The sequence below is a fragment of the Rhinolophus hipposideros genome (genome assembly GCF_964194185.1).
Source record: "Rhinolophus hipposideros genome assembly, chromosome: 5".
NCBI classification, from domain to species: domain Eukaryota; kingdom Metazoa; phylum Chordata; class Mammalia; order Chiroptera; family Rhinolophidae; genus Rhinolophus; species Rhinolophus hipposideros.
In genome coordinates this window covers 5,852,689-5,873,763 of record NC_138051.1, presented here as the reverse complement: position 1 = coordinate 5,873,763, position 21,075 = coordinate 5,852,689, and the positions used below count along the sequence as shown (strand labels likewise).

Here is a 21,075-nt window from a genome sequence, read left to right as displayed (position 1 = left end):
GAAGTCTTCCTCCCATTTCTCCTGCCAATTCCCTCTCTCTCCCTCCCCTCCCTCCCCTCCCTCCCCTCCCCTCTCCTCCCCTCCTCTCCCCTCCCCTCTCTGCCTGGAGTTCCTTGAGAGCAGGATTGTGGTTTACTCATCTGCAGACTTTGAGTATCTATCAAACTGGCCTACAAATATTGGCTGGCTGAATGAATCTTTTAAAGCTGCACAATCTAAAATATTTCAAATTTAGGTAAAAAAAAATCCATATACTATTCTGTTTCTCCGTGAATTATATGAATGTATGCATGTTAAAACTTTGAAATTAATTTAAATGCCTAGGCATTTTACCAAACTTGTTTCTGTCCAAGTGAAGCCTTTGCTTACCAGCATCGTGGAGTGCGGTTCTTCCCTGCTGGTCCACATGTTCAGTGGGACAATTGTACTGTTAAAACCAAGAAATGTAGTCATCCTAAAGAGTGTTATTTTAAAATTAAATCTCTAAGTTCAAATGAACAGCTGTTATTTCATCTTAAAATATTCCATTTATCAAAAAAAAAAAAAAAGCCCACAAAGACTGCTAGACAAGCCACTAAATATTTTGACGTGAAACAAATATAATAATGTTACACTGTAAATTTAACAATAGTTCTCCAAACAGGAAAACATGGTACATTACAATAGCCTGGGATATAGAAACTATGTTATTGTTTGTTTGGTTTTTGTTTTTTATCAGCAGGAGTTAAAGCTTTAACAAGTGAATCAGAAAACCAAGAGTTCTGCTATTAATGTCAAAAATGTTTATAGAAATGTATCACTGGACCCTTTCATTGAAAATTCTGCCCACTCATTCATAGGATTTTGTGGCTACCTGATTACAAGTTTACCGAACGGTTAACAGTAGGTCCTGTAAGTTACTGGTTACAGAGCTACACAGGTCCTGTGCTGTGTCACTTCATCTTATGTTGTCTAACAGACAGCAGAAAATTCCAATCTCCATCTAATGTCAACAGGAAGGTCATGTCTTTGTTATTTATTTTTAATACACTGAGTTATGCAACTCACTTCCCTCAGAGTTTTTGTTCTTTATTGTTCACATTCTTTCACAAATGATGGAAAAAAATATTATGTAAGCTAAGAGTCAAAGTTAGCCCACTATTTTCTTTGATCTCAAATTCCAAAAACATATCTATTATTTGCTGTTGAAATAATAAAGCCAAAACATGAACTGCTTCTGTTACCTGCAGGAGTTTCTGCAGGCACAATGCATGTCCGTACTTTGCAGCCAGGTGAAGAGCATTTCTTCCTGTGAAAGAAAATAATTTAAAATAGATGTGAACTTTCATAGAAATGTCATGCACTGTTTAAAATTATACTTAATTTGTGAGCACGCGCTCAGTTTCTAAGATGTTTCACCTGGGTTGATATTTTAATAAGATATAATGTACACACTTCCGAAACAATGACAGTGGGAAGAAAAATTAAACATACTCATACAAATGCATAAAGAGCAAGAATTTTGTCTCATTCGTCCCGTATTTCTAATACCTAGAGTAGTGCCTGAGACAGAGTAAGGTAACTAAATTTTGGCAGAGCAAAGGGAGGAAGAGAAAAAAAGAGGAAAAGAAAATGGGGAAAGAAGGGAGAGAAAGATGGCTAGATTTCTTATAACATTTCCAAATAGGCAGTGTGGACGCTAAAATGGAGAAAGTTAAGTGATGTAAGTCAAAGAAAGGTATTCTCTAATTTCTGTGCTTCAACTAAAATTCTAAGTTCATTAAGAGGCCGTGTCTCTGAAACTCAGACTTGTTTGACTATGTGTATTAAAATGTGCAACTTTAACGGAAATGACAAGGAGCCGCGCAGAGAGAAGGTTACCAGATAATCTGCAAGCTTAACTCTGATTACTGAAAAATGTACGCTCACAGAGAACATTCTATCTCAAAAACTATTTCTCCTAGTTACATTTCTTTACACATACATCTCTCTTGAATGGTGAAAGATGTAAAGGTTTCACCAGGCTATTCCAGCTTCCGATGTTTAAATGCTCTGAATTTCCCTCTAACTTCACAAACTTCTTAAAAAATGATTTGACTTCACAAGTAGACATTTCTGTTAGAAAAGAAGTTGCTTAAGTTCTGTTCCTCCTGGATAAGTGACTACATTGATTTCCAACTATCACTCAGCATTACATGAGTTTAGAGCAGTGGATAAGTTTTCCTGAGTCTGATCACTTCTGTGTAGCTGACTACCCCGCTCCCGGAACCAAAGGCAGTGAGTCTGGGTCTTTGAACAGATACAGACACCAGACACTCATCCCTGCCTAAAACCCTCTGGTTACAAATAAGTCAGAGCGATGATTTCAAAGTTCAATGTGCTACTGTTCATGCACAAGTTTCCAGGAAACATTTTACATGGTGAACAGTGGCTAGAATAACTGTCACTTGCATGGGAAGTACGAAAGAGCAGGAAGTGGAATGGTGGGAGTAGGCGCAGGAGTGACAGAACCTGGTGTTCAGCAAAATGCCACACAAACTTGGTCACATAAAAATGTAGGGTCAGGTATTTCCTTACTCAAATTCAAATCTAGCCTCTTGTGATAGAGCAGTGAAAGTCAGGGAAACAGCAGATCTAAAGCTTAGCACCGTGAATTATACCAAAGGTGTGTATCTGGCAAGACCTGGTCACAAATATGTCAAAACCACACTAACTTGAAATCTGGTTATTTACAATATACTTTCATATTTCTAGCAAATAAAGGAATTAAGATAAAAATACATAGTTTTTTAAATCAAATTTTTATCAAATAGCCACGTCTGGATTATAAGAGACAGGACAATAACAAGTGAGACAAGGGCCTTATGCTCGGGAAAGGACAACTGTAAGGACAAATGTAATTAAACAAAGCAAATAAAAACATGACTAAACAACAGCTAAAACAAAAGCCAGAGGTAAGCAGCGTATGTCAGAATGCGGTATATGAAACGATGTCTGCTGGGCTTGGGAAGCATTTGAGCTTGACCTGCTCTGAAGGAGGGAGGGCAAAACTCACTAGACTGGCCCCTCAGCAAAAATGTCCAGAGCAGACAGGACACAGACAAAAGTAAGAAGGATACTTGTTTGAATTAGAATCAGCACAATCAATTTAAAAAGTCTTAAGAGTTCTAAAGAGGTATGATTAGTCCAAAATTTCTAAAAATAAATACTCCTCTGCAACAGTGAAAGCACATATAAGTAACAGACTCATTCTTTTGTTGCTTCGAAGGGGACTGATAAATAGTTTGGACTTTAATTCAGAATTTGACCTATCTTTAGGTAGTTTCCTCATTAACTCAGTTTTAATCTCTCCCTCTCCCTCCCTTCCACTTCTAAACGCCGTGCTGGTTAACAGCGATATTTATTTGTCCACCCATGGAGCCATAGGAGAAAATACTAAAATTGTTAAAGGAATTCTCTGTTCTTGGTCACCTCCTATCTAACTGAATAACGCAGTAGAACTGCAGAGACACAAGCTGTCACGAGTCCCAGAGAACTGAGAGTGGTTTTCCTGACGACTAGAAAGCCAACACACTCACTGAAGGAAACCAGCACCTATAGTCAAATACGTGAAGGTCTCTCCTGGGATGGGCACACAAACTTCCGCCGCAAGAATTTAAAAGACAGACATGGGTATGATGTTCAAGTTCAAGCAGAAGATGTGGTCAGAGATGGACTTAAACCGTGTACAAGAAATAATGTTTTATAAATACAGCTCACCAAACAGGAAGAGGTTTCTTTGTGAGGCCTGATGGTTAAGGACACACACTGCCCGGGACTCACCCCCTCGACGACCCTGAGCCTCACAACCTCTGCGGTGATGCAGGGACAAAAGGAGTCGGTACATGGAAAGCGCTTACACGTTACGTAAGAGTGAGCTGTTCTGGTGACGGTCGTTACCGGTAATGTTGTGGTTGTTTAAGGCAGTCAGTTGCATCACAAGACGTGTCCAACCAAATGCCGAATGACCTCACAACATACCCGGTTCATATACTGGACAGTGTGTGAGCATAGCTAAATGGCCCCTCACAGTTCTTCAAAATCTGAGATTCCAGGACCCCGGACACTATCAAGACCAGCATTAGACTTCAGGTCTCCAGCTGCTGGTCACTTCAGTAATCCTTTCCACTAAGTTTCCTGTACTTGACCTCTCCCCAACGGTGGCTCAGAAGCAAACCTTTCCTCAGCTACTTAAAAGACAAAAGGAAGGACGTCTCGTTTTAAATGACACTTGGGTCTGAGGAAGAACATGAGCAGTGAGCACTGCCTGCTCCTCCTTCTGCCTTGTAACCGACTGGAGGCAAACGCACCTGCGGTATCACTGGCCGTGATGTCGACTCCATGGATGAGGATGGCGTTCAAACACTCCAGGTTCCCCTTTGAGGCCACGACATGGAAGCTGAACGAGAGGAAAATACCTGTTATGCCACAGAAACCAGCAACGGTCATCTTAAATGTGACCCTAATGTCACCTTTGGTCAGCAGACACACACACACACACACACACACACACACACACACACACGCACGCATTTTAAAGGCTGGTGCGCCTATATATTTAATACAAGAAAAAAGAAACCTATTCCATATGACTGGAAAACTCATTTTAATACAAATGTATGTAAGGGGCCAATAGTTTCTAGAAATACCTCCTGAGAATCAATGGACTATCCCAATATTCAATAGTCTCAGTAACAGGAAATGTATACTATAGTATCATTAACTCTATCGATTATTGCTTCAACAGTAAAGGCACTGGTGCTTGGAGCTTCATAAACGCCCTGAAGCATTTCTATCCACCGGCGATATCAATAAAATAAAATATCTATTTTGCTTAGTTTCAAATATACCGAAACTGCCAAAACAAAGAAATGACAGCTGAATGCTAAGGCCAGCGACAGATCAAAACACTATCCCTTCTCTTTGGGATTATCAGATTAAAAGCTGGCATAGTTCAGAACAACAAACTAAGCGACACTTGAAAGCCATAAAAGAACTGGCATCATCATCATCTTCCCCGAACGCATCATCAACAAGTGCCACCTAATTCTTCCTTTTGCTCCTGGACTTGTATGACTGGTTGAAGTTTCACATAAACAGGCATAACTGAACAAGTTCCGTAACAAGACGAGTAAAGCCTACTTAAAAAGTAACTTCGAGCGTTAAATATTCCAGATGTAACATGGAATATCCCATTGTGTCTTTGATCATCTAACACTTTATCCATCAACAAACACTGACAGAAACACTTCGTGTGCAGTGGGAACTGACAGTGAGTACACGCCACCAAATCCAAACTACTACGTAAATACAGTCGGCAAGGACGCTGCACTCAGGCTGAAAGAGGACGGAGGCTTCCACAAATACTCTAACCTCTGGGAAGGTGCCGGCAGACAAAGATGTGCACGTGCCCCGCCGGGTGCCTAGACACTGACACACTGTTGTCAAACTCCGTCTCCCTGACCGCACCACTTAAACATTTTACGTTTCCCCCCTCCCTGGATTAGTATTTCTAATCCCCCCACCCTGGCCTTTATTATTCTATATAGAACGATATATACATTGAGGGTTGCTTTTCTTTATTGTGGACCAATCTCTTCCCACTCAACTATAAACTCCATGAAAGCAAGGATTTTGGTCTGTTTTGTCTCTTATTATATTCCCAGGACCAACTTAAGTACTAGTGAGATATGGGCCCTCAAATATTTGAATTAACTGACTGCTGGGAGACCAAATCTGGAGTTTATAAACTTATTTCCAGAGATTGCAACACTCAGTCTCTCTATTAGTATTATAACTGATATAAATGGAAAGTAGAGACCAAGCATAATTAAATAAAGTAAAGCAGATTTGTGTACAGTTGGAGTTAAAGAGAAACAGATGTTTCTGATAAAAGGGATATAGCATTCGTAAGGGTCAGATAAGTTCTCCGTATAGAATTAAATTGCTGTAAGCCTGAGGGTATCAATTAATCTCTGTAACACTGAAGGGGTTACACTATGCAATGCATCATGACAACCTATTGAAGTGATTTCCTTCAAGCAAAGGTTTTTAGTCTCTCAACAATCTTGGAGAGATCATTTTTTGTTTGCGCATTCCCATTTCTTAGCTCACAAAATTAGGAAGATGTCTTTCTTCAAAATAAATCAAATTATACTAATGAAGTACGAAAGGGCAGAAATCACAACAAATCTGCAGTGCACTCCCCATGCTGGTGTGCTATAAAGAGCAGATGTGCTTCAGAAAGAAGCTATATGAATCATTAAATTGTATGCAAAGAGTTGTAAAGGAAATTGGAAAAACTGCTTTATGGAAACTCTTCTGCAATTAAAAAAATCAATACGTTTTCTTTTTTCAAACAAGCCATGGACTTCGGCCTCTGTAATAGGAAATCCAGGCAATATGGATAATCCCCACCTCTGAGCACGACTAGAAAAGCTGCATAAAATATAAGACATATGTTTGAAGGCATCAGTGAGCTAACGAGATAGTAAGAAGGTACGAGGTCAGGCTGCAGGGAAGGACAGATGAGGTGAGCTTGGTGTTTGAGGCCACTTTGGGCCAGAGCAATTGCTGATTCCAGAGAAAACAGCTGGGAGGCTGAACAGCACTTCTGACAGCCTGAGGGGATGGGGAGGCAGGAATCGGAATCCACAGCTCTCCAGGGGCAGTGGGGTTTCTTGGTGAATCTGCCCCATTTTGCATTGGCGAAGGACTACATCCCAAAAGAGGTGAAGAGGAAGGAAACAGATCCTTGCAGTGACTATGGCCAGGCTTCAAATACTTCATCTCTGAAATTGGACTGAGCTTAAGGAGCACACGCTGCTTTTGTCTTAACTTTCAAAATTAACCCCCCGCCCCCCGACACACATCTCTGAAATTGGACTGAGCTTAAGGAGCACACGCTGCTTTTGTCTTAACTTTCAAAATTAACCCCCCGCCCCCCGACACACATACAAAAGTCATCCAAAATAAAATTATTTGTATCATCACAGATAATACAGAAAATATATTTGTAACACATTGTATATTTGACTACATACGAAATGCTTTAATTAAGGAAGAACACAGTGTGTGTGTGAGTAACAAAAGGAAAATACTTTATCCTATAAATCCCAGAAAGAATTCTACCTCCTATGGGGAAAACCTCAAAGACTAAAACTACTCAAATATTTCACAAACTAAAGTTCATAGTTTACCAAATTACACCAGATTTTTATAACTCTGACCAATAAGACAATTTCACTCAAAATTGAACTTTAGATCAAAAAATTCTAAACAAAAACTCAAGTAACCATTCACTCAAAACATTCAAAGCGTGGATGGGCAGAATGGAAGAAAGAAGGTTTCACTGAAGATTTTCATCCCAAAGAAGATTCCCTTCATCTTTTAGTATCTTGGTGTTTGGGAAAAAAGAAACACGAAAAACAAAGTCACCTTTAGATATTAAATTTTCACTATTTTCACTGTGAGCTCTATCTACAGCTTAAAAGTTAGCAAAAATAGGAGCAGGGCTCAAAATAACCAATGTTTCTGTAGCGATCAAATTGCCTACTTGATAAAATTGAAACAGCATATAAAAATTGGAAGCTTTCAAACATATTGTTCTTAAAAACAACTTAATTTTTAAGTCATGCTTTGCTATATTTACTATTCTTGAGTATCTAAGCATTCTAAGGTAGCGACCCACATGAAACATTAACTATTCACTTCTTAATTATTCCTCTCTACATTCAGTATCTGGCTTCCAGTTACGATATTGGAAATAAACTCATGCAAGCGTAAGACAGAGAGGAATTTTAGGAAATGACTTTTCACCTCGAACTTTGGAAGGTTTCCCAGATATGGTTTTAACTGCTATAAGTACAGATGATGGTGACGGAACCTGGATCTTACTAACTAACCCTTTAACCCAGCTGCTCCCCATCCTGCACAGGAAGCAGTGAAGGCCGGGCAGGGCTGGGGGAAAAGATAAGCATGTGAACAAACCAGAAGTCCACAGGTTCGGTAACACAAAAACAAAAGGGAAGGGGCACATATCTCCCTAAGCCACAAAAGTGATTCTGCTCCCCTGTCTGCTCTCAACATTCTCATTTAAACTAAATGTCATTCTCATTTACCCAAGTATACAAATGGACTGGGAACTGAGAGGAAAAGAGTGTAATTTATAGAACTTTTCCAAGACAGAACACTTAGGTTCACATACCAGCTCTGTGACTTTTGAGTTTAGACCAAGTTACTTAATCTCTGTAAACCTTTCCCCACTTCTTTTTGAGGGCCACTGTGAAGATTAAACATGATAAGGAAGATGAGAAATCTGACCACAGAATGTGGTTTGCCACAGGGCCTAAAGAACTAGACCACTAGTGGTACGTTAGTATTCTTTCTCTAGCTTGGAAATCTTTCAAATTGAGAACAATTATTATTCCAGAATGCCCGAAAGCGATGTCTGAAAGATTTTATAGTGTGGGTTTTGATAAAGACTACTTAAATTAAAAAGTTGATAACCACAATTCACCAACTTCATGTGGACCCCAAGGGTCTCCCCAACGCCCTTTAGGAAATGATCAGTCATACTCACGCAGATCTGCCTTCCACATCTAGTTTGCCTGGATTGACGCCCTTTTTGGCAAGGATTGAGGACACTTTTTCCACATCTCCCCTTTCTGCTGCTTTCATCAGTCGGTCATCATATTTGTTCCAATCTGCTACATGCTACAAAAATGAAAAAGAAGTAAACATGCATCTTCTATATTCTGTACTGGTAAGACTTTCTAAAGAAGGAAGGAAAAGCAGTACAATATAATACATCACTCAGTTTTCAAGTGCACCCCAAACTTCCTTCTCTCTGCTGTGCTGACTTCACAAAAAGAACCTTTCCAAAACACGTGATATACAAGAAATATTTTAAATTACACGTTGGAGAAAAAGGATGTTTCTCATATTCTCTGTTCTTTTCAGAAACAAAGAAAGGAAATTAATAACTGTTGAACCCCTACCCTGTGTCAAGCATGAATTACTCAAACAACCCTAGTAAACTAAAATTATCATCCCCATTTCACAGATTCGAGAAGTCAAGGCTCCAGGAACATGAAAAGACTTAAGTGGCCAAACCCAACCATAACTTCTCATGATTTCCAAAATCAATGTGCTTTTCCTAATCTCCAACTTTCAGATTTGGCTCTGATTACGTATCTCCCAAAATTCTCAGATGCAGTGTAATTCTGTACATGTTTTAAAAACTTGTTTCAAAGTACTGTTGGAAATATATTGATGGAGAAAAATTACACACACACACACACACAAACACCACTCAATAGAAAAAGCGATTCATTATGCATATATATTTGGATAAAAATAAATTCCTACATAGAAAAAAACTTTAAAAAGGACTCTAACGAATCAACTACTTAAAAATCCTAAAATATAGGATTACAGGTGACTTTCATTTTCTCCCTTCTTTTTTACATTCAAATATATTATTTTTGTTAAAAAACGATTTTTTAAATTTTAACAAAAACTCAGTGCACGTTTTAAAAGGAAGAGCAAAGGCAATTTAAAAAAAAACACATTGTAATTATATCAAGGTTATCTTTAGCTTTGATTGGAGAAAATATATTCAAGACATTGTGCAGCCAGTCATTTGGATCTCCTCTTAGTAAAGCAGAAATGTAGCACCCAGCACTAAAACATACAATATTTAAACAAGTAAGGTTTTAACCTTTCAAAATATTATGCAGCAAACTTATTGCTAAATTCTGTGTTAAGGCCTGTATTATTTCTAGAACAAAAAAAGATGCAATTCCTATGTCCACAAATACCATAAGAAATCTCTGGGGGAGGGGAAGTGAATCATTTGTATGATGCACATCCTCTAAATGTTTGATCAGTATGATTATTTTTTATCGACTATCCTCTCCAAAGCAACAACAACAAAAAATCACCAATTTTCTAGCTAAATCAACAATGTATTCATTAAATACTCGAAGTGAAAAATAAATGAAAATAAATACATTAAAATGTTAACCCACTCCTGAAATGTAATCTTTCAATTGAATCTGGTTCAAGTGCATACAACAAACATCAGACTTGTCTCTAAATTCATCAAATTTGGAGATGAACCCACTTCCTCGTAACTTTAAAAGTTCAAACTGACAACTCTGAGTAGAGCTAGCCCTACTTATTTATTGGCTGAAAGTCTAAAGTACATTTTAGGTATCCCCTTTCCTTAGCTTTAAAACAAAACAGTTGACTGACTCTAAATTGGAGAGTGGTTGAAGATGTATGTAGGCTTAGGAGACTGTGTTTTCAGATGCCTAAGGGATTAAGTCATGTTTAGGACACAAATACTTGCTCTGCATTGATTAATTTATCCTTGCAATAAAACAATCTCAACTTTATTTCCAAGTAACTCTCTGGTGGAGGAAAGAGCCATTTAAAACACTAAAAATGTTAAAATCTTAAAGTAAGTCTTTTAAAAGGATAATTAAACACGACTAAAGTCTCATATTATCGTGTGATTTTCACCTCTCCTCAACCAAGCATGCACGGTTTTCCATTTTGCTCCGCTGTCAGTTAACATAAATACTGCTTAATTATTAAGATTCTATCATGTGCTGTTTAAACCTAAAAAAAAAAGAAACAAGAACGTTTGTTTTCTGTCACTAACCCCAACCTGTTAATCAGATAAATCAGAAAGAATATCAGACAAAGAAACCAAACTTACTAAAAGCGTAGCACAGTTTCAAAGAACACAGTTCAGAAAGCCTAACAGAGAATCCCGTTACCCTGGACGCCAGGGATACCTACTCTGTTCTTAGCAGCACAAGAAAACCAACAGTTCATCCTAGAGGGGATTGAGTTTCTCCTTGCCACCAGCACACTGCTTCGCATTGAGTTACAAATCTCGGCAGCTCCCGGGGAGCCCCAGCGTCACAGCCCTTGCCGTGCTGCAGCCCGCATGCTGGGCGGCACTTAGCTCGGATCTCTAACGATGTTCTCCTCGTCTTCGGGATCCTTCTCCGCCTGCATAACGCTCCAAAATGACCCTCCTGGCTGTGCAGAACCTGCTGGGGAGCAGCTCCTCCGAGGCAGGTACCGTAACTCCTCCTATTTGTAACTCTTTAGAAGCTGTCTTTCAAAGCTGTCCCTCTCGGGGGCTCCCCCTGGGCGTCCCGCTGCCCCAGCACTGCGACAGGGACGCTGCAGTGCACGCTAACACTGGCCACCTCCACACCCTCTGTGGACAGCGTGGACGCTGTCTCCCATTGGTCGGGCTCTATTTTAGATTCCATAGGACTTGACAGCTGAGTGATAGAAAGCAGAAGCTAAGAATATACTGCAAACGCATGCTTCTCCTCTGAGTAATCAACCAGGTCTGCTGGGTTGGGGGCCACTGCCTTAAACATACTGGAAAACGTGCCACTTATATCAAAACAACTTGGGTGACATTATGGCAATATTGTTAAGAGACACATTCGGTGACTCCACAAGACAATATTTAAAACCGGTTTCAGTCTTGGGATCATCTAGCATGAACTTATAATAATAGCGCTGATACACGGAATATAAAACTTTTTTAAGCAAATGTGTCACACTTTAATTTAAGGAAACACACAAGGACACAACACTTTCACGTTTTCTCGGTTCTCCGCCCTCCCCGTATCAGTCTCCTCTGCACAACCAGGTGTCAGTTTACAGCTGCTGCCAGTCTGTCTCCTCACATGTTAAATGAGAAGCGCCAGGGGCACTGCCAAGACATTAAATAGACTGCATTACGATCACCACTTTCCCACCAATTTTAAATTTAACCCAGGACTCTTCGTTTCCAAGTTTAGTGCCCTGCCTGATATGACAAGTAAATATTTTATCAGTGGAAAATCAAATTGTGAGGGTTCAGGGATTAAAACACAAACTGACGAAATACTAAAGAAGGCAAGTGTATACCCAACACTGAGCTAGGCTGTAAACAAAACTCCATTTGGGGACCCAGCAGGCACCTCAATTTCTCTACATTCGCTCTGTTGAACATTATCAAGGATGGTAACAAACATCTGCAAGCTCCGCGATGTGTTTTACCTTCCAGTCACCACCACAACACAAGAGTAGTTTACCCGTCCTCCAAAAAAGGCAGATTTGGGACAAGAGTTTCATGGGAATGTAAACTATTCCAACGTAAGTGTTTACAGGAAGGAGGTGACTGCTATACTAGAGATAGTCCTACCAGCTATGAACTTCATCCAGAACTCCACTTCCCACGATTTAACTTTAAAATATTAGACAGATTCTCTAATTATAAAATACATACGGTCATACACCACAATGTAGTATTTCTGAAACAATGATTTGTTTTTTCTCAAATCACATGAGACATCACAATAGGTTTCTTGGCTGGACCCAGAGACTCCACCCAGTATATTTCACCCTTCTTCAGAGGAAATCTGGGCTAGAATTCAGGCTCTGTCCTCTGGTTAACAAAGAAAGCACATTCTTTCTAGAAATAGGACAGCAAAGGCAAAGGAAATAAAAAGAAAGGGGGAAACCTGTTATGAGTATGAAAAGCCATATAAGGAGCTGTCTGTGCTAACCAAGGCTCAGGGGACAGGATTCACATGTCCTCCTGTACTGCAGGTGTCCTGAGCCTCCCAGCGTCGGTCTGTGACTTCACCTCCGTTCCTACTCTCTCACCTTCCTTCCCAGGTATTTCCCAAGAGCTCTAGGTAAATCCCCACCTTTGTTGTCCCCTATCACTGAAAGTTTCTTCCCTCACCTTTTTTTTTTTAAAGATTTTATCGGGGAAGGGGAACAGGACTTTATTGGGGAACAGTGTGTACATCCAGGACTTTTTTTTCCCAAGTAAAGTTGTTGTCCTTTCAATCTTAGCTGCGGAGGGTGCTGTTCAGCTTCAAGTTGTTGTCCTTTCAGTCTTGGGCGCAGCTCAGCTCCATGTCCAGTTGCCGTTGCCAGTTGCCAGTTGCAGGGGGCGAAGCCCACCATCCCTTGCGGGAGTCAAACCGGCAACCTTGTGGTTGAGAACTCACTGGCCCATGTGGGAATCGAACCGGTAGTCTTGGGAGTTAGGAGCACGGAGCTCCAACCGCCTGAGCCACCAGGCCGGCCCCCTTCCCTCACCTTCTTTCAGGTTTTTCTCAAATGTCACTTCCTCAGAAGGCTTCTCAAACCTCTATATCTAAACAGCCTCAGCCCTACTCTACACTTGCCACTCTTTATTTTCCTGCCCAGTTTTATTTTTCTTCATAATACTGATCAGTATCTGCCATTATGTCATATATTTAACATACTTGTACTAACAAGTACAACTTTATTAGCTTACTGCCTATGTCTGATATTTGCTTCAAAAAATAATTTCATTAGTTTAAAGTAATGAATTCCATAACACATTAAACGCATTATACACCATGACCAAGTGAGATTTATTACTGGAATGCAGGGATGTTCCACATATGAAAACTGCAATGTAATGGACCACATTAACAGAGAATTAAGGACAAAAATCACATGACCATCTCAATCGATACAAAGCATTAGACAAGATTCAACATCTTTCATGATAAAAACACTCCAAAACTAGAAATAGAAGAAAACTACTTCAACATACTAAAGGCCATATACAAAAAGCATACAGCTAAAATTGTACTCAATAGTGAAAGACTGAAAATTTTTCACTTAAAATCAGGAACAAGATAAGGATGCCCACTCTCACCACTTGTGTTCATCAAAGTATTGTAAGTCCTTGCCAGAGCAGTTAGGCAAGAAAAGGAAATAAAAGGCATCCAAATTGAAAAGGAGGTAAAATTATGTTTGCAGGTAACCTGCTCTTATATGTAGAAAACCCTTAAAATTCCACAAGAAAAAGAATTTGTTAGAATAACCAAATTCAGCAAAGTTGTAGGATACAAAATCAACATACAAAATAATTGTGTTTCTATACGATAACAATGAACAATGAATACTCCAAAAACAAAATTAAGAAAACAATCTCACTTATAGCAACATCGAAAAAAATATAATAGTTAAGAATAAACTTAACCAAAAAGGTTAGGTTTGTAGGCCAAAACCTATAAAATATTGCTGAAAGAAATTAGAGCAGACACAGATATAATAAATGGAGACATCTGTGTTCATGGATCGGAAGACTTAATATCGTTAAGATGTCAATACTACCCAAAGAGATCCACAGATTCAACACAAACCCTATCAAAACCCCATTTTCCATTTGTTTTTGTAGAAATAGAAAAATCTATCCAAAATTCATACTGAATCTCAAGGGAACCCAAATAGTCAAATAATCTTGAAAAAGAAAAACAAAGTTGGAGTTCTCACACTTTCTGATTTCAAAACATATTACAAAGCCACAGTAATCAAGACAGTGTGGTATTGGAATAAAGACAGATGCACAGACCAATGAAATAGAAGAGAGAGCCCAGAGGTAAACCCTCATAATAATGGTCAAATGATCTTTGACAAAAGTGCTAAGACCATTCAAGGGGGAAAGGACAGTGTCTTCAACATATGGTGCTGGGGAAACTGGATATCCACATGCAAAAGTGTGAAGTTACTTTACGCCATAATACAAAAATTAATTAAAAATGATTAAAGACCAAATTTAAGATCCAATTACAAAATTCATAAAAGAAAATAGAGGGAAAAGCTTAATGACATTGGATTTAACAATTTCTTGGATCTGACCCCAAAATTACAGGCAGCAAAAGGAAAAATAAACAAAAGGAACTATATCAAACTTAAAAGTTTCTGTACATCAAAGGCTTACAATTAACAGTGAAAAGGCAAACTATGGAATGGGAGAAAATATTTGCAAATCATACATCTGATAAAGGGCTAATATGCAGAATATATAAAGAACTACAGCTCAATAACAAAGAAACATATCCCAATTAAAAAATTGTCCAAAGGCTTGAATAGACGTTTCTCTAAAGAAGATATCAAAATGATGAAAAAGCATATAAAAAGATGCTCAATATCGTTAACTATTAGAGAAATGCAAATTAAAATCACGATCATTTCACACCCATTAGGATGGCTACTACCAAAAACAAACAAAAAAGACCAGAAAATAATGTGTTGGCAAGGATGTGGAGAAATTAGAACACTTATACAATGTTGATGGTAATGAAAAATGGTACAAACACTATGGAAAACAGGATGGTGGTTCCTCAAAAATTTAAAAAATAGATCTACCATACTATCCAGCAATCTCTCTTTCGGGTATATGTATATCTGAAAGAACTGAAAGCAGGATCTCAAAGAGGTATGAGGGTGTGATGAAAAAAAATACAGTGAATGTTTAAATTTAAAAAAAATTATTACAGTAAAAGACACATTGCTATTAATCCCCCTCAAAATACTCCCCCTCACTTCGAATACACTCATCCCATCGTTCTTGCCACTTTCTGAAGCAGTTCTGGAAGTCCTATTTCATGAGTGTCTTTACCTCATCCTCCATCATAATGCTATGTGTCACACATCACTTCTGGTACGGCAATTTCTGTCAAATAAAACATTACAGTGTGTCCTCATCCACCTTACTCACTGGATCTGGCACCATGCGACTTCTGGCTCTTCCCCAAAGTCAAAATGATTCAGGACATAGAGACAGCCACGACAGTGCAACTAAAGACACTCACAAAAGAGGACTTCCAGAACTGCTTCAGAAAGTGGTAAGGACGATGGGTAAGTGTGTTCAAAGCAAGGGGGAGTAGTCTGAGAGGGATTAATGGCAATCTGTCTTTTACCATAATATTTTTTTTTAATTTAAACATTCACCTTATTGTTTGATCATACCTCGTATTTGCACAACCATGCACACAGCAACATTACTCAAACTAACCATGAAGTGAAAGCAATCTAAATGTTCATCAATGGATGAATGGATAAACAAAAAGTGGTTTATACATGCAATAGAATATTATTCAATCATAAAAAGGAAGGAAATTCTGTCATGTGCTACAACATGGATGAATTTCGAGGACATTTTGTGAAGGGAAATAAACCTGTCTCCAAAAGACAAATACTGTATGATTCTACTTATAGAGGTATTTAAAGAAGCCAAATTAATAGAAAACAAGAAGTACTATGGCGGTTACCAGGGGCTGGGGGAAGAAGGAAAAGGGGAGTTGTTGTTTAATGGGTACAGCATTTCAAATCTGCAAGATGAAAAAATTATGGTGATTAGTTGCACAACAATATAGTTAACACTAGTGAACTGTATACTTAAAAATGGTTAAGATGGTAAATTGTATGTTTTTGTAAACACAATTAAAAATAAACAATAAAATAAAAAATGCAATCTCTCAGAGTATCATTAGCATGCTTAATATTAACAATTTTTTTTAAAAAAACAATCGAATGGGTGAGGGTATAGATGAAATAAGATTCGCCACATGTTCATAATTGTTATCATACTAAACTATTCTCTCATCTTCTGTATATTCCATGTACCTCTGATACATGGTCCAATAAATGTGGTTGATGCATAAAATTTTAAACTACTTTAATGTGTAAGCTTAATTACGTGTAAGCTTATCACCAAGGCCCTTCAAGGACTCATTAGTATGGCAGGAAATGCAGCACGTCCTTTCCACTCAATGCTCTCTGGATTACAATGCAGCTATTGACATTTCAACACATGTCAGTGAGTACACAGCCATATACTTACAAGGTAAGCTCCATGGTATCAGATGAAAGCATGCCAAAAAGAAGCAGGAAGTTTTTAAAAGAGGATCAATGTTTACCATATATTATAATAAATACATTTATATACTCGGGCAGTGCATTGGTTGGAAAACGAGATATTCATCAAAATCAGAAGGCAGAAAGTCAGAGTACGGTAAAAGTCAAAATACAGATGTTTCTAGAGAATAAATGTAACATTCTAACACAAAGCAGTCATTCTAGATGATAACTTTAAACTCTAAATCAACATAAAGAAAATTACTTCAAAGTTTTAACCGTGACTCCCTCATATTAATATCAATTGCAAATTCGTAACTTTTTCAGAAATAATGAAATATTTTTTTAAATTTTAAAAGGCATGTTCAGTGTAGATTTGTTATATATTATAGTTAAGTTTATACGTGAAAATAGAGATGACCTATAATTCCACCATGCAGAAAAGGCCATTATTAAAAAATCTGTACATGAACCTCTAATCTTTTTTCTGTTAAATGGTCTAATCAATATATTTTTTAAAATGAATGAGTCCAACAGTTGCTTAATTTAGTCAATATTTAGGATCAAAGGTCTCCTGAGAAGAAATTTACAGATGCAAATAAGCAACCAGACTTTAAAATGCATGCAAATCCATATAAAATACATGTATTTAAAGAGTGGACTCAACAAATCACAGCTAAAATGATTTGATGACCAGTTTTAGCCCCAAAGCAATTTTTGATACGTTATCCAAAAAGCGAAATATACGAGATGACAGCCAAACTTGCATAGAAAATTGCTTAAAACCCGGAGGAGTCATGTTGAACCAAAGTATCTAATTCACAGACCTTCATCCCTGGATGCCATGGAGCCTTTTCTGATGAGAGCAATGGACCCTTTCTTAAAAATTATATCAGCACATATTCAGGCAACTTTACATTTATTTTCAGGGGGTTCACTGATCTCTCTACAAATATGGAGTCCACGAATAAACACCAAGATAAAAGACCCTTAATATAAAAAGGAGTCGTAAGAGAGCTTTGCCTTTTATATAATTTTATAAAATCAGTACTGAATAACTGCCCGACGATTATATCATTTATTTGTTCAATAAAAATTTACTGAGCATCTATGTGTAAAGGAATATAAGTACCTCACTCAATATTCAAACATGTACTTGGTATGTGCCTCGTCACATGTTGGGTGCTGGATAGACAATAGGAAAAAAGCAGACATGAGACCCGACCTCAGGCAAAAAGCAGACATGAGACCCGACCTCAGGCATTCACAGGAACAAAAAACCCAGTCACTTTCTTCAACTGATCTCAGTATAAAAAGACAGACGTCTATATGGACATACACAGAATCATAACACACTGCAATAATACCCTGTAACAGTAATTACATGTAAGGCACAAAGGTAATTCAAAAGAGGGAAAATCAGAAAAGTTGTGTAAAAAAAAATGCCTAAAGCATCTACTAAAAGATGAGTAGGAAATCACCAGCTCTGAAATCACACCACAAATTGGGAAACTACAACACAACCTGCAGTCCTTTAGGCTCACAAAGCACTTCAGAGTCATGACATGTCACTGAGAATCTACACAGGAATGACACACACATCTGCATCCCAGGACCATGTATTCAATGATTTCTTGACAAGTCTTTAGTGTCTTCAAAGTACCTCTATGTGCCAAACCTAAGACACGTTCTTCCTCCTGACATCTGCTCCTCTCCCAAGTTTCGTTACCACAGCAAACGATACCATGACCCATGTAGTTGTACAAGACCGAAACCGACATGTCAGTCTTGCTTCTCCGTGTTCCTCCATCACTAAGTCCTGGTGATTTCTCCTGCCCACTACTGCTCAAATCACCTGCTCAGCTCCAGGCCCACCATCAGCCTACTGCAGGTTGGCACCCCCCCACCAGGATGACGGCATCAGTCTCCTAACGCGTCTGTCCCTATGCATTCCAGCCCCTTCCCTTGTGTTCTCCACACTGTAGCCAGTGATTTTTCCAGAACAGACACCTAATCCCACCACCACCACTACCACTCCCTGCCACCCACCCTGTCCCACCCACCTCACTTAAAATCCTTCAGGAGTTTCCTATTCTTGCAGGATAAAGACCAAACTCCTTAAGAGAACCCACATCCTACAGTGTTGCCCCTACTACCTCCTCAGCCTTATCACATGAAACACATGAGTTACCCTGTTTCCCCAAAAATAAAGACCTCACTGGACAATCAGCACTAATGTGTCTTTTGGAGCAAAACTTAATATAAGACCCTGTATATATTATATCATATCATCATATATTATATCATATCATATATTACATAATACGTTACATAATATTATATCCGGTCTTATATTATAGTAAAATAAGACCAGGTCTCATATTAATTTTTGTTCCAAAAGATGCATTAGAGCTGATTGTCCAGCTAGGTCTAACTTTTGGGTAAACACAGTAGGATATTATGGGATTTTGTCCACTACAAGGCAATTGCAGTTAGTTGGAGAATGACTAGAGAATTCTATTGCCATGACTTCTTGTCCCGTGCTTTTCATTTAGTTAAGCTATTTCCATTTCTCTAATCATCTGAAAATAAATCTTTGATGTAAAAAGGCAAGTATCTTTAAAAATTTTAAACATCATAAACTTAGATGTATATGGACAATTGAGGAGTATGCTAAGATTTTTCATAGTTGGGTTTGGTTGAGTCCTCCTTTATAGCAAAAACAAACAAAAAAAAGATGTAAGCTTCACATTTGCACATGTAAGCTTTTATGAAACACCTACTATATGGATGGCATTGGGGACATAGCAGAGAATAAGACAGCCAAAGTCTCTTTTTTTAAAACTACTTTAGTGAGATATGATTGACATGTAAAAAGCTGTACATACTTAATGTACACAACTCGATGAGTCTGAGGGTAAACAAGTATACACCTGTGAAACCATCACCACCATCCAGGCCATTCCAGGCCATAAACATACCAAAATCGATCTTCTAATAGAATTTGATGTTCTAACGGGAAAAGGTAGGGTAAACAACTAAGGAAAACAAGAAACTCTGAGATGGAAGTGGGGAAGGAGATGGGAATGATGGAGATAGACTTTTAGGTTAGGTAACTTGGAAAGTTCTGAGAAGGTAATACTGACGATGGGACTTGAATACAAAGGAAGAGCCAGTCTGTGGGAAGTTATATTTCAGAGGGAACAACTAGTGAAAGGAGCTTGGCATGTCTGAAGGAAGCCAGTACGGCTGACGCATAATGAGAAAGGGATCAGAGGAGGAGAGGAGGGTATAGGGCAGGGCAGGCACTACAATGTGGGATTCCCCAGTTTTGTCACAAATGCTTTCAAAAGAGACTTCTTCAGGGACGAAGGCAACTCTTATTCATAAGGTTCTTCTGGCCACTTTAAATCAAGTGTACAAAAATAGTTCATCCTAACGTACTATTTTTTTCACTTCCAAAAATGTATATCGAACAATAACCAGTTGAACCTTAAGTTGCCTTGAAATGTTTTATAAAATTCATCAATTATCTTAACATACTAACATAGCATAATCTCTGTCACCCATTACAAATCTAGAAAACGAAACAAACTTTGGAATAAAGTCCACTTAAAAATCTGCCACAAAAGAAAAACCGCACCCCAAAAATTAGAATTTCACCATCACATCCTCAAGATAAGGCTCTTCAAGAAAAAGAACACAGAAACAACTAAATAAAGTCTTTTCCAAGGGGGAAAAAAGTCCTAAATAAAACCTAAACAACATGTACGTTTAGGCAAATTCCCCTAAATATCTAATTGAAACCAAGTACAACAGGCTTCTGTAGTACGCTACAATTATCAACATTCCCTGTTACTAAACCCAAAACAAGCTCTACCACAACTAAAAACTGCAGAAAGCAAACCTCCTGAACCATAAACATTCCTTGGAGATTAGGCTGCACAATTAAGAACTGTTCAACAGTTCATTGGATTGATGATAATTAGCAATACTTCCCCCATTCCATTTAGTCCACAGGTTATTTATTCCTCCCTCTTGTATAATGGAAAATTAGAGCTTACATAATAGAAAAAGTGTTAAAATAAACCAGGAAAAAAGCTATTCACCCAGCTTTTTCTCCCTGACCTCCAGACTCTTCCTTTTCTGTTTTTTCCGTATCTTGTTTAATTATGCCCCATCCACTTCTCTTACCCTCTCAAGACTTCCACTGTATGATCTGAAAGGATATAGTTAGGATTTGATGGAACAAAGGGAGGAAAGGGAATATCGTAGCCTATCAATCATTTTTCTAACCAAGCCAGTAACAGGCTTAATCCTGCTTGATTGGATTTCTCTACATAAAAA

At 38.3% G+C, this 21,075-nt stretch overlaps 1 protein-coding gene across 4 annotated transcripts in view; it reads right to left on the bottom strand.

The window, feature by feature from the left end:
• Positions 1-21,075, bottom strand: part of UACA (uveal autoantigen with coiled-coil domains and ankyrin repeats) — an 84,922-nt gene that overhangs the window by 30,436 nt on the left and 33,411 nt on the right. For 3 of the 4 annotated variants that reach the window (XM_081048778.1, XM_081048780.1, XM_081048781.1), the window contains exons 2-5: positions 8,600-8,733; positions 4,329-4,417; positions 1,224-1,288; positions 370-427 (exon numbers count right to left, since the gene is read on the bottom strand). In XM_081048778.1, coding sequence (XP_080904904.1) covers positions 370-427; positions 1,224-1,288; positions 4,329-4,417; positions 8,600-8,733 — 346 coding nt within the window. Of the gene's footprint in view, positions 1-369; positions 428-1,223; positions 1,289-4,328; positions 4,418-8,599; positions 8,734-10,827; positions 11,284-21,075 lie in introns of those variants that run through there. The other variant, XM_081048779.1, reaches the window with a different exon arrangement.